Here is a 14,913-nt window from a genome sequence, read left to right on the forward strand (position 1 = left end):
GGGGGCGAGGCCAGGGGAGGGCGAGAAGGAGGCGCCAGCGTCCAACCTGCGGGTGGGTGGCGGTGGGGCAATTGAAAAAGAGCCGGCGAGGAGTTTCCCCCCCCAACTTGTCGGAACTCTGGGCTCGCGCGCAGGGCAGGAGCGGAGCGGCGGCGGCTGCCCGGGTGATGCGAGCGCGGGCCGGACGGTAATCGCCTCTCCCTCCTCGGGCTGCGAGCGCGCCGGACCGAGGCCGCGACAGGAGCGGACCGCGGCGGGAACCGAGGACTGCCCAGCGGCGCGCCAGCAGGAGCCACCCCGCGAGCGCGCACGACCGCCGGACTGAGCGCCCGCCAGTCCCAGGTGGCCCGGACCGCACGTCGCGTCCCCGCGCTCCCCGTCGGCCACAGGAGACGCTCCCCCCCCCCCCCCCCCACGCCGCGCACGCCTCGGCCCGGCCGCTGGCCCGCCTCCACTCCCGGGACAAACTTTTCTTGAAGCCGATCCCAGCCCTCGGACCCAAACTTGTCGCGCGTCGCCTTCGCCGGGAGCCGTCCGCGCCGAGCGTGCACTTCTCGGACGAGATGTCGGAGCGCAGAGAAGGCAGAGGCAAGGGGAAGGGCGGCAAGAAGGACCGAGGCTCCGGGAAGAAGCCCGCGCCCGCGGCGGGCGGCCCGAGCCCAGGTGAGTGCGCCGCGCGGCCGGGGCTCCGCGAGCCTGCTCCTTCTTTTTTCTTCCTCCTCCTCTTTCTCGGCTGCCGTCGCCTCTCCCTCGCCAGCCCGCGCGCCCTGCGCACCCGGCGCTGGCTCTGCTCCCGGGCGTCCGCAGGGCCGGGCGGTGCTCGCCCCTCCCTGGAGCCGCCCCTCACCTGGGCGCCGAGCCCCACCCGGGCGTCCGCGCCCCGCGCGCCGGGTGAGGGCGGCAGCCGGGCCCGCGCCCCGGGAGGATCCGGACGCGCCGCGCTCCCTGGCACGGCCTTTGCCCAGCGCCGCAGAGCCGAGCCTCAGCGGGAGCCGGACCTGGCGTGCCGGAGCCGAGGCCGGGTGCGCGCTGGTCCCGCGCCAGTCGCGCTTTGCACGGGGCCCGCCTGCCCTCTAGCGAGAAAAGCGGGAACGGGTGTCCCCCGTTCCGAGCGCCTGGCTCGGAAGAAGGGGTGCGCTAGAGAGAGGCCATGCGAGCGCTCGCGCAGAGGTGTTTTGGGCTCCGGGGAAGGAGTGCGGGGTCCGGGTGTGAGCGGACGTTCACCCCCCTTCAGCCCTGCGGTACTGGTGTTCCGATCAGCGGAGAGAGATTCCTAGAGGTCAGCGAAGCACATCAAACCCAGCCCAGCGCCAGGACTCAGGTCCACTCCAAAAAGGTTCTCAAACTTTCGGCTTTGCAGTTCTGTTTCTCGGGGCCTCTTTGATCAATACGGTTAATTTATGTTCCCAAGAGATGCCCATAAGGCAAAAGTTCACCTAAACTTTTGAACCCAGTTGCTTGCTGGTTGTAATAGAAAAGGAAATGCAGTTCAGACTTTGTAGGGAAAAGTACTGTTGGGTCATCAGAACACGGGCGTGAGTGACAGTTTCACCGTCTGCTTCACTGAGAAGGGCTGATGCTGTAGACACTACTCACTACCTTGGACATAGGAGGTATTCCAAATAGATACTAGTTTATGAGTGATTCAGTGAAGATGATTAAAAAAAAGGGGGGAGGGGGGAATAGACGGGCTTTTTTCTGCTTCTGGGATTCTCAATTCTTAATCGATCCAGATACCGTAAGTCACGTAGAACATCCCCCAGCACAGTTTATAAAACACTTCTGAGGAATTAATTCAATAGCACTTGGTAGTACCGTGACTGAGAAAGATAATAGAGGTATTTGCCTGTTCCTTGCGGGAAGAAAACAAGATTTGCCTAGTTCTCTTATTGGCATCACTGAGAGCATTTCAGAGCCGGGCTTATTGGCAGAGACCTTAAGCAGGTTTTGAGCAAAACAAATTGAACAGAGAGTAATTGTTTGGCCACTGACCGACCGTTCCTGCGCCTGCTTCTATGATAAGATACTGCTGATCAGCTTCACTATCGTTACCTTGCATTAGTCCTTAGGAGGGTGTAATTGAAATTTTCCTTACCTCCCTCTATTTTGGAGATCCCTATCGCGTTTTATTCAACCAGGGCTGAAATGGGGGAGCTGGATTGGCAACCTCCCTAAGTGACATTCTCTACTGCCCTTTCATAGGCCAGCCTAGTGAGTGAAAGAACTCTTAGACCTGACCACAATGGGAAAGTTGTTAAGAATTTTTTGCGGGGCTCTTTTAAGTGCTGTCCTGTCCTGCCTGGGAAGACTCCGCCTTCAGAAGTTTCTAGGGTCCTCTGGAGGTGGTCTGATGAATTAAGGAGGGGATGGTGGTTTGAAGGAGCATCTCTTTCAGTCTGCACTTTGTCACCGCTTCAGGGCAGCAGTGCCTTAGTTAACATAGGCATTTCAGATAAGCACCCTTGGAGGTGGGAGAGATTTTAAGAGCCAGCAGGCATTTCTGTGTCCTGCAGATCTCCTCTCTTAGGTAGGCAGCTGTGTGGGGACCATGTAACGTTACCTCCTGGCACAGGGTCCCAGAGCATCCTTGGCGACCCTCATTATGCTGTGCAGTCCCATCGCTGTAATCCCCTTTAAACCAGATAGATTGGCATCTTTAAGTGACATTCTCTTTATTTTGTAAACTTTATTTTGTATCGGGGTATAGCCGATTAGCAATGTTGTGATGGTTCCAGGTGAAGAGCGAAGGGACTCAGCCATACATACACATGTATCCATTCTCCCCTGAACTCCCCCCGGTCCAGTCTGCCAAGTAACTGGGCAGAGTTCCCTGTGCTATACAGAAGCACAGGTCCTTGTTGGTTATCCATTTTAAACATAGCAGTCTGCCCTTGCCCATCCCAAACAAATGAACTTACTTACAAAACAGAAAGAGACCCACCGACTTAGAGAAGAAACTTATGGTTGCCCCCCCGCCCCGGGTTGGCGGCGGGGTGGGTGGGTGTGGGTTGGGGAGAATGAGGGGAAGAGATAGTTAAGTGATGTTTTCTTTACTATCTTCCCAGAGAACCTGGGGTGAACTTGGCTCTAGGTTAGCTTTCGGTGTCTTTGTCTCTTTTCCATCGGGTGGGTTGTCTTCTTTGGGGAGTAACATTTTACCCTTCCTCCAAGGCCCCTTGTGCTTGTTAAACCCTAAAAACCAGATAAGAATATTTATTCTTCATTGGATTCAAAAAGAGCCATCAGCTGAAAACCTGCTTTAGGTAACAGCACATGGCATTAAATAGTACTGCTTGGAAATCACTGTTTGTTCCTTCTTGTCCTTTCCCTTGTAATGTTGTCAGTACTTTCCCTTATCTTAGGAGAATAAATAAGTGAGAGCCACAGTGGTTTGCGAGAGAAAAACACACACCTCTTTGTCAAGGATTTTTGCACTCTTTAGTCCTCAGGCATCCTCAAAGGAAATGACCTCTAGAGGCCATGGTTATAGCATTGCCACTTGGCATACCAGCTCAAATTAGGGCTTACAAGGACACCCGTCTCTTAAATAGCTCCCCCATCACTGTCCTTCAATCCCAAGTTTCACCTCTTTCTTAAAACAGCCGCTGGAACCTTCTATCCCCTATGACGCCTATGCAATGGCCAGGCCTCCCTTTGGATGTTATAACATTACTTCATGACAGTCAAGGGAGAGATAAGACTGAGAACTCAGCCCCTCAGCCCTGCTGTGTGCCGTATTATATGCAGAGGCATAAACACATCTGTTGGAGGGATCGTTTTGGGGATGGGGGAAAGGTTTCTTTAACTTTCATGCGACATGTGTGACTGATACGTGATACATACGTAGCTATGTTTCATAGCATCGCATTTTTCTACAATTAATTGAATATTGAATTGCATACTATTGGGGCTGCAGATGTTCAGCAGCATTATCTCTGCTCCAGTAATGGCTCAAATGGGTCCCAAGCCCTTGGGGTCATTGATTCTTCTTCTTGGCTCAAAAAAAAAAAAGCAAACTCAGCATCATCCTGGGCTTTGCAACTCAGATCCATGTACCAAGAGCCCTGTAACTTCCCGCGCCTCTTTCATGGACTTCCCATGTCCAGGCTGTTCATCTTGATTCAGCTCAACAGACTTTGTCTGTCAAAGCCTGAATTGCAAACCCAGAGCTTCACCCTCCTCCCCAGATTTGGTGTCTGGCTCGAAGCTCCTTTTGTGAACCTCTGCTTGCTGATGTTTTTGTTTCTTTAAAACACTGCGAAGGATTCTTTTTTTCCTCTTAAATGACCTGGAACCAACTTATTATCAAGCCTAGCTCAGTTCTAGAACTACTAGGTCTCCCTTCATCTCTAGCATCAGGAGTCATTTGTAAGTACAAGTGGTGGAGTCATGAAGACACTTAATATCCCAAATGAGTAGAAGCCAGCCAGGTGCTCCCCCGGGGACATCACCCACCTGTTTTGTTAATTCAGTGTCTCCCCAGGCTGAAGTGCTTGTCAACATTCTTGGGTATAAAGTGCGCCGTCCCAACTAGGGCAGCGCGTGTTTACAGAACAGAAAGAATGCCCCACGATCTGTTTTCAGCCTGCTGGCTTGTAACCACTTAGATTATGTAATTAAGAAACGCATTAAATGTTCATTTTAGAATGAAGTTGGGTTTATTTTGGAGAACTGTTTTAAAGCAGAAAGAGTGGGAGAAACTTGAGATACTGTTCTGCTAACTGCAAAATGAGAGAAGGATACTGATGGAAAAATGGGGAGAAAAGAAACACAAAATATGTAATTAGAAAATATTGAACCAGTGTGAAAGCAGCGAACACGTTATTACATGCCAGGCACTAGGCTGGACACTTATACTTATTAATAAGGGAGCTGCTCTTCATTAACTATCCTACCATGTTCCAGGCAATGTAACAGATGTCTGTGTGTTTTGTCACCTGTCCTTTAGTACAAAATTGCCTATTACAGGATACCTAGTTCTTAGCACTACAGCTGGATTGCCTGGGTTTAAATCCTAGTTCTGCTGCTCTTTACTTGTATAGTCATGGTCAAGTTACTTAATCTCTCCATGCCTGTTTCCTTATTTGTAAAATCGGGATCATGATCACGTTATCGTAGAGTTGTTCTGAGGCTTAAACGAGATAACAGCAGTAGTAAGTGCCCCATCAATATCCAAAGCATCTATGCCTTTGCCAAGATATTTGATTAAAGTTTTCCAAATTCACCTTTTATGGTAAAAAAAACAATCCACAGCTGGCCTTAGATCAGAGTAAGTATAAATATTAATATCTACTACCTGTAAATAGAGAGAAAAGTGGATAAGTATGTCAAATACCATCACTGCATATATGTATTATGAAAACAGTCCTGAATGGAGTCTAAATATTGAAAGTAGAGTGAGGTGCAACATCATTTTATCTCTGGCTGAAAAAGGTTGAGGTTTCAAGCTCGAGAAGGTTTTGAAACACGAGTCCTTTTCTGATCACACTGAAGAGTCCATGCTTATATAGAATGCATGCATAGTCTTCTCTTTGGGAACTAGTACGAATTGAAAAGGAAACTGTGTGTCAACATGCTCTTGGTTATCTTTTAATCAAGTGTAACGGTATGTTGCCAGCAAGGTTCCTAGAATCCAGTGCAGGTATTTCTAAATATAAACAAAATAATGAATATAAAAAAATCTACATATTTCATTATTTTATCCCCCTGCCCCTCACTAGAATGGCTATAGGCTGCATGTCTGTGCTCAGTCGGGTCTCTGCGACCCCCTGGGCTGTAGCCCATCAGGCTCCTCTGTCCATGGGATTCTCCAGGTATGGGTACTAGATTGCTACAGGTAATGCTTAAAGTTCTAGGAGTGTGAATCTTAGTACATCGATGTGTTATTAGCATTCTCACAAGTGAAATTTGACACTAACAGTATTGAGAGACATCCTATTTTTATATGACAGAAGAAAACAGACCAAATGTCAATATTGTTTAAGTAATTTAAATTTTTTTAAAGAAATAGAAAAGTAGACTTCTAGTATTTTGGTTAACCCTTGAATTCTCTTCTCTTGACAAACAGAAAATATAGAAACTGATATTATACAGTATTAGCTTAAAAACTCTTTCTCTTCATGAGAGGAAAATAACAAGTATACTATCAGGTACATAAAATGAAATTTCCTCAAAGGAACATGTGCTTTGGTGGGTTCATCCTAATCCTACATGTTTACACACGTGTCCTATGTGGGTTTTAAGAGAGTTTTTAAAAGCAAGCTACCAGAATGCCAATAGATGTCAGTGTTTGTTGCTTTAGAAAAAGTGAGGTGTTAGAACTTAAAAATTCTTTTAAAGTTTCATCCTTCATTTATTCTCAATTTTGATACACATAAAGCTGGCTACTTTGAAAAGTTGACAATTAGTAATACCCTATATAACCTTGTTACCTAACTTCCTTTAGGGTTGACTTAAGTCAGTCCTAAAGAAAATCAATGCTGAAGCTGAAGCTGACGCTCTAGTACTTTGGCCACCTGATGTGAAGAGACGACTCATTAGAAAAGACCCTGATGCTGGGAAAGATTGAAGACAGGAGGAGAAGGGGATGACAGAGGATGAGATGGTTGGATGGCATTCAGTGGACATGAGTTTGCGCAAGCTCTGGGAGATGGTGAAGGACAGGGAAATGTGGTGTGCTGCAGGCCTTGGGGTTGCAGAGTCAGACACAACTGAGCAACAACAACAACGTTACTTCCTTACATTTTGTAAATGAAAATATCACATTTTCACAGCCCTCTCTTCTAAATATGAAAAGATGTCTCTGCAGTTCATTCCTTAAGGAATTTAGGAGGCAGGCTGAAAATACACATCAGTGCATTCCTTTTTTTTTTTTTTTAACTGAATGAACAATTATTTGAGAATGTGTTACGTATACCTTGGATTTATTTTGCATTTGTAAACTATAAATTAAGTATTCATGTTTCTTAGGTCGCCGTATTAAGACTGAGTAAGTGCATTTTTGAGTCCAGCTCCAGTAGGTCTGTGGAGTTCTGCCTTTGGAAGGTCAGATATGGTCAGAATTCTTGTCTTTCTGTGTTTCACCAGTATCACCTTTTTCTGGCCTCCAGAGGGTGCTCCAAGAGCATTACACTGCTATTCCCCAAAGAATGACTCCTTTTTTCTTTCCTTAAATTGACTTCGATATTCTGGGCAATCTTTGGGGAGGAATAGGATCTGGATTTCCTCAGAGTTACTACCTCAACTGTAGTTTGCTTCCCAGTTAGACCAAAATAGACCAAATTTGCTAAGAACTCTGAATCGGAACATTCCAAGACATTATTCTGATGATGACTATGCAGTTGTCAATTTGCAAGGGCACATCTCTGAAATTTACTTTCCTTTTATTTTAATTTTATGGGGATATAATTGATTTACAAGGCTGTGTTAGTTTCAGATGTACAGAAAAGTGATTCAGTTATACACACATATATATATGTATGTATGTATCAACTCTTTTTTAGATTATATGTATGTATGTATCAACTCTTTTTTAGATTCTTTTGCTTTACAGATTATTACAGAGTATTGAGTAGAGTTCCTTGTGCAATACAGTAGGTCCTTATTCCTTATCTATTTTATATGTAGCAGTGTGTATATCTCAGCCAGAAACTTTTCCCCAAAGAACTAGCATCTTATAAGCATCTTTCGGTTGCCTTGGAGAACACTTTCTTTGGCATAAGTTTGGGCAGTATCTACAAAGATATTTAGTCATATTGAAAAGTTTCACTATAACATTGAAAACTTATACATGAACACATCAAAAACGAAGGATCTTTAGGGATATGTCCATTGTCATGTCTTTACACCGTATCCGCAACCCCTAGCTAAATGTTTATGAACCTTACTTTGACTGAGCTACACATTTTTGAAAATGGGTTGGCATGACTAATTCTCTTGGATATGGGCTAATATTATAACACTGTCACAGAACTGTTATTTGCTCATGGTTTATTCCACCCTGCGCTGATCACTTTCACTGTGAGTTACTCCAAGTCTATTACTCCCTTCTCTTTTTAAAGGACAATATTGTTCACGTTGTTTTGGTCCAGGTAAGGTATTATTGATGGAAAGTAGCCTGTGCTCTGCATTGGTGTTCCAGACCTTCTGTTTTATAGCTTCAATTGCAGGTAGCTGGGTCCTCTGGGAAGCTGTTAAGTTGTAGTTTCAGGGATATGAGAGAGTCAGGGAAATGCTTTATTAGGCTGAACCATCAGAACTTGTCAATTCTATAAATGATGCATGACTGGATATTGTCAGTGTCATAGTTTTGTATTTGGACTCTCGTTAATAGCTTGACTTTATGCCTTACATAGTGTTTTTAAAAATAGAAGAATGACAACTTTGAAAAAAATTCATAATTTTGTTAATTAAGTGAGGTTAAAGTAATATATGGTATAGAAGAAATCTGGGCTAGGAAGTCATTAAACCAGTGGCATTTTCTTCAATAAATAGACCAGGTCATGTGATATCTATGTAAAATGAATTCACCATAAACGTAGGTTGCCAGGGCAAAGAGCACTTTCCCTTGGAGAGAAAAGTAATACATTTGTACCATAACATACCACTTGGATTTTTTTGAACCTTTTCAGTTCAGTTGCTCAGTCATGTCCTACCCCATGAATCACAGCACGCCAGGCCTCCCTGTCCATCACCAACTCCTGGAGTTTACTCAAACTCATGTCCATCGAGTTGGTGGTGCCATCCAGCCATCTCATCCTCTGTTGTCCCCTTCTCCTCCTGCCCCCAATCCCTCCCAGCATCAGGGTCTTTTCCAATGAGTCAGCTCTTTAGCAAACTCTTATTATGCTTTATCTTACCCACCATATTTCTACAGAGATGTGAGTGAGAAATATTGACTAGTGAGCAATCTTGGCCTTATTTTATGGAATAATATTTTTAAAGACTTGACTCAGTTTCACTGTACTATAGCAATTCAGTTTTTCTAGTAGTTTTAATAGAATTTTACTGTCAAGTGAAAATGTGTTCATTATGAATGGCCTCTATTACTTTGTAAAGAAGGATAATATTAGACAAAGCCAGATTTTTAAAGTATATATGTATCTGTTTATAACTCACCTGTTTGTTACATATAATCTCACAATTGTAAAGACAAACTCCATTTTTAAAGGATATGTCAGTCTCCTTAACTATTCCACAGTAAATATAAAACCAGTTGTTAAAAGGAAATGTCTGAATTCTAACTTGGAAAATTTTTTTTTTCAGAACAAATAAGTCTTATGCATTTATCAAAATGTTCTGAATACTGACTGTTTTATATTTAAGGACTCCAGAATTTAAAATGAAAATTCCTGTACATTTTGTAACTTTTTCAAAAATGTACTTCAATCCTAGGTAAGGCACGGTTTGGATATTAACTATGCATAAAAAAAAATTTCTCTGTTGAAGCCCTGAAGAGAATTTTTTATCTTAATTAGCTGTTTTTAGTTCAGTTCAGTCACCCAGTGGTGTCTGACTCTTTGCGACCCCAAGGACTGCAGCACACCAGGCTTCCCTGTCCATCACCAACTCCCGGAGCTTACTCAAACTTATGTCCATTGAGTCAGTGATGCCACGCAACCATCTCCATACCAACCAATTAACTGTTTAGTCCATCATCTATTTGAAATTTTCCACTGGTGTATAATAATAGGAAATCATATTTGCACGTGAACTGGTAAGAAATGCATGCAAAAATCAAAGAGGAAAGAAAGTGAAGGAGATAGTCAGTAGGTATTTAAAAATAAACTAATGCCCATGATAAGAGAGTTTTGTATTTTAGAGATAAATACATACGTTGCTGTTTAGTTTAGAAATGTGGATTTTGTGAATTGAATGCCCTTTCTGTCCTTAAGTTTATCAGAAGTTAACAAAAGTTTCCAGTTTTCCCTGGATGTGTTTCTTCTCGCCTTTCCTCATGGTATGCAGTGGACTTTCTGTTGTATTGAGAGACAGGTGAAGGGGGTGCAGAAGAGGATTGGTGACTTGCTTTAGTAGTGATTGACGGGAAGTAGGCTGCAGATTTCTCCTGGGACACAGCACGCTGTGGTTTCATATCTGCAATGTGAACATTTGTGTTGGGTTGACCAAGAAGGCCATTTGGGCTGTTTAACATGAACTGGTATATGGAAAACATTTTTTCTGTGTGGAATTTCCTTTGCCTCTCTTCTCCTCCAAACTTGGAAAGATGGCTTTTTAGTTACGAGTTTACCCTGTATTAATGGTTACGAGCATCTAACTGAAAGGGTTGTTTTGTATTTGTGTTCTGTATTCATGTGATATGTGAGTATACGGTAGGAAGCCTTCTTTGGATGGAGGCCAACATTCTATCCATTTGTAACCTCATTTGGGGCTGAGCTGACTCTAAAACGTGTACTCATGCAGTTTGGCGTAACCCAAATGAAAGCTTTAATTCCTCATTTTGATGCTTCTCTTTTCTTCTCCCCAAACCCACTGGAGTGAAGGAGGCACACAGTGTGAATGACATTTTGAACCCACATCTATATATTCCACAGGGGGTGGGATGAACCGTCACCCCCACAGAAAAGCACGTGTGTGTTGTACACTGCTTAGTCATGTCTGACTCTTTGCAACCCCGTGGGCTACAGCCCACCAGGCTCCTCTGTCCTTGGGGATTCTCCAGGAAGGAATACTGGAGTGGGTTGCCATTCCCTTCTCCAGGGGATCTTCCCAACCCAGGAATCAAACCCAGGTCTCCCACATTGCAGGCGGATTCTTTACCGACTGAGCCACCAGGGAAGCCCATACCTGGATTTACGCCCTCCTGGGTGTGGTCCCACTCCTGACACCTTTGATCCAGCCATCTTCTCACAGGCAGTATCTTGACGTTTGGCAGCACTTTAGAACTGAGCAGTATTTTGCCTTTTCTGCACATTTTCTGGCCTGTTCACCTTAAAAATAAAAACCCCATTTCTGAATGTGACCACTGGGGGGAAAAAATTGACTCTGTTCTTCCCTAACCAACAGTCCAAGTGAGAACTGAATTGTCGTGTTTGAATAGAGTGTGATTCAGAATATACCAGCATGAAAGTTTGACCTTGAGCACCCCAGAGTAGAGGTTTCGGGGACACTTGATGGTGGGCCTGTCTTAGTGATGGCCGTGTGCCTCCAGGGTTAGAAATGCTGGTTTGGGTTCCGCCAGAGGAGTGGTTGAAAGGCAAGGAAGGCTCTGGTTCTGTCCTCGGATGCGTGGGGTGAACTCTGACAGTGACAAGCGCGTAAGCCTCAGTTTCTATGTGTGTACGCTCTGGGAAATACGATATAATTCACGTGGTTGTTCTAGGAGTAATGCTGAGTGTTGTGCTGGGTACAGAGTAGGAATTAAATGATCACTTTTTTTTTGTTTTTTTTTGTTTAAATATTAACAAAACCTAAGCACTTTTCCAGTGTATCTTCCTACTTCATGCATCTGTATCAATATTGTCTGAACTTTAAACCCTCCAAAAATAACTATAAATACTGTACATTTTTTCACAGGGTCCTATACCCAAAGCTCCTTTGTAAATAACCATCGTGTTATTGATAATACATGTCAAATATTTATTAGGCATACCTTCTATGGCTTTGGGCTGTTGCTGAGAGTTGGATGCCATGTATATAACACATTCCTAAAAAGAGCAGCCAGATAGTCTTGACCTTGAACTTACCTTGAATTTTGGTCTATAGATAAACTCGTGTTTTTGGAGAACAGAGGAATACTAGGAGTGATGTTTTAATGGATGGGTGCAATAATAGTTTACGTGTGCTTGTGTTTTTAATAATATACTTCTTTGAAAATATATGCCAGTTAGTTCTTTAGTTATAACTTTTGCTTTGCTAATCTCCTATGCCCTGATGGTCAAGGATAATTTTGTTTTACACATAGTGCCTAGCAGAGTACTTTGCATACAAATATTTATAGAATAAAGGAGTGAGAATCATTTGTCTGTATATATTTGTTGACTATTTTGTTTCCTGCATTACAAGGATAGATAATTGTAATGATGAATTGATTTTAATTGGAGCATATTGTGTTGTGCTATGTGTGTGTACTTTATTGTCTGAAAAAATTTTCCATTTGTATATTAAGTTGACATTATTTTGTGTGTGTATGTATATATATGTACATGTATGTATGTGTATATGTATAAAAGCCTGCTTTTATATTTTGGTATGTTCTCTTTTCTCTGCCAATAGAGTGACAGTGTCTGTATTAAGCACATGATATTTCATTGTTTGAAATTATAGAACTTTCTACATTTTCCACTTTCAGTGGTTTTTCAGTAAATAAAGAAGGGGAGCCTGCCTTGAAGCTTGTGAAATGGTAGATTTTTATAAACAGTTAAAATAGCACTAATATTGAAAATTATTGTAATCTATTTCTGAGAAATATATTGAAGACTGGTACTTTGCTCCCAGAAGGATTAATTCGAATACAGAAAATAGACAGTGGTTATAATTTCTTTAGTGAGGTCACCTTGCTGTATGCTTGAAATTTTCCCTGGGGGGCAGGAAAGAGAACGATTCATGCATTATCCATTTTGGGAAAGAGTTATATATGTACAGGAATTATGGAAATGAGCTAGTGGGTTTGTCAAGAGAAAACCAATTATTTGACTACTGAGTTGAATAGAGAATGAAATACATAGTTTTCCATATATTAAATTGAATAAGAATGGGAGACTTGGGCCCTAACGGTTGTTTTTTGGGTTTTGTTTTCACATGTTGATTGTACGGTGTGTTCTCCATTGCCCTTAACCTGACAGGAAGGAGAAATATGAATAAGAATTATTTTATATATTTTGGTATTTGGAAAGCAGCATCAGAGTTTTAAATATTGTGTGCATTATTCATGCCCTGTCGAAAAGGACTGGCTTCAGACTTCACTGGCAGTCCAGTGGTTAAGACTCCACACTTTCGCTACTGCAGGGGCACGGGTTCAATATCTGGTTGGGGAACTAAGACCCTGCATGCTACACAGTGTGGCCCAAAAATAAAGAGACTAGCCTCCACTGGGGCATGGGAGAGAGAACAGCTCATGCATTATCCATTTTGGGAAAGAGTTATACATATAGAAGGAAGGTAGGTAAGACAAGGCCATTATCTTCCACTGGGAATTAGCAGAAACTCAGGGACCCTGTAGAGAGTATAGTTTCTGAGAGCTAGAGACTCACTCACCTCTCAGATCGAATGTACAAGAGATGCCCTTCACCAAGACAGCATCTGAGTTAGACTGTACAGGGCAAAAAATGGCACCACTTACAAGATGCTACTCGCAATAGAGAAAATATTCACAAAACATAAAAAGCTCAGTGACAACCCTGTATCTGAATTTGGTGACTGTAAGATAAAGACAGATTTCAGTTTTCCCTTGCACCCCCCCACTGAGGGTAGGCTTACTTCATCTCACCTCTTGAAATCCTGATGAAAAGGCAGGATGCAGCCATCTTGCCCTGAGCCCATCAATCTGGGACCAAAACACCCTGGAGCCGGAAGGATGGTAGTAACTCTCTTACAGGGATTTGCATCTGGACAGGCATGTTTGGAAAACTTCAGGACACCTACAGACATTATAGGATTCCCTGAGAGAGACAGCCAGAGACTGAATGGTCTTTTTTTGTCATTTTAGACATGTGATTTTGTGAAGTTAATGCTGACCTTAATGCAAATGCCCATTTGGGATTTGTTGCTATGAAACTCTAAGGCAGCTAGATGGCATGGCTTTTGAATAATGTTGTTGCTCTTGAGCAAGATAAGTTATAAGTGTTTCAGGAGAACAGTGTATTCATCCCCCAGTGGTCTTACCATTCTCACATTCGCTCAGAGAGAAGTCACCCTCTGGAAGATTCAGTGTTTTGCTAGTGTGAATATGTCAACTCCCTATAAAATATAAGAATAGAGTCCCTACTCAGAACTTAATAAGAATCTAACTTTTTGTTAGGAATACAGTGGTTCTTTGTTTAAAGCTCCCTTGATAAATTAAGGAAATAATAGATATCCTTTCAATTGTCATTTTTCATGGTCCATTTGTAACTAAAAGCCTCTTATTTAAGTAAAAACATGGTTTCATGGACAAAGTCACTATGTTTCTGGTCACTCGAGGAAATAAGAAATGGGAAATTTTATTACATATTGATATACATATTCAAAGGTCCAAGTTCTAAATTTGCACGTTGACTTAATAGGTGGGTATATGCTTTCTATGGAAACAGACTTTATTTTCAATTACTTCCAAAAAGCATTAATAAATAATTGTATTTAAAATGGACTACAACTGCCTTTTAACCAGTCAGATAGGTTTACATTTTATGGGATTACTTTTGTGATTACCCATCCTATGAATATTCAGGATTTGGTGTAAGAATGGAGTCATTACATTGTAAGGACATTTACAAGCGTATGTACAAAAATAGGTAACTTTCTATCTTCAATCACCTTAGTTTCTATAAAGCAAAAAGTATACTTGGGCTATTTTTTTAATCTATTTTATTGACTTTGATTATTTTATTTATTTTAAATTTATCCTTTTTTGGTTTGCAGGATAGAGGTCAAAACAATCTCAGTTTTACTTCGAGCATTTGATTTGGTCACTTAGATACTTTTAATTCTTAGAGAACAAACCAGTGTCCTCACCCAGAGGAATTTTTAATTGAGTGATCATCTGTGCACATTTTAGCAGTTCCTATCTCCTGACTGTGAACCTCTCAAGGTCATGTCTGTCTTGTGAGTTTTCATTATCTCCAGGGCCAGCACAGTGATGGGGGCATAGTTGTTGGTCTTAAGAATTTATTCAGTGGTCTAATGAAGAAGGAAATATCTCTAATTTGCTTAAAATGATGCATTGTGGGAGTTTATGAGAAGCAGTTTAATAATTAT

General features: G+C 42.5%; 1 protein-coding gene across 6 annotated transcripts in view; it reads left to right on the forward strand.

The window, feature by feature from the left end:
* The first annotated feature begins 537 nt into the window (after window positions 1-537).
* NRG1 (neuregulin 1) overlaps window positions 538-14,913 on the forward strand; it is a 229,230-nt gene continuing 214,854 nt past the window's right edge. For all 6 annotated transcript variants that reach the window (XM_043454343.1, XM_043454342.1, XM_043454344.1 and 3 more), the window contains exon 1: window positions 538-663. In XM_043454343.1, coding sequence (XP_043310278.1) covers window positions 564-663 — 100 coding nt within the window. In that variant the 5' untranslated portion in view covers window positions 538-563. The remainder of the gene's footprint in view (window positions 664-14,913) is intronic.

Source organism: Cervus canadensis, chromosome 31 (genome assembly GCF_019320065.1).
Source record: "Cervus canadensis isolate Bull #8, Minnesota chromosome 31, ASM1932006v1, whole genome shotgun sequence".
Taxonomy (NCBI): domain Eukaryota; kingdom Metazoa; phylum Chordata; class Mammalia; order Artiodactyla; family Cervidae; genus Cervus; species Cervus canadensis.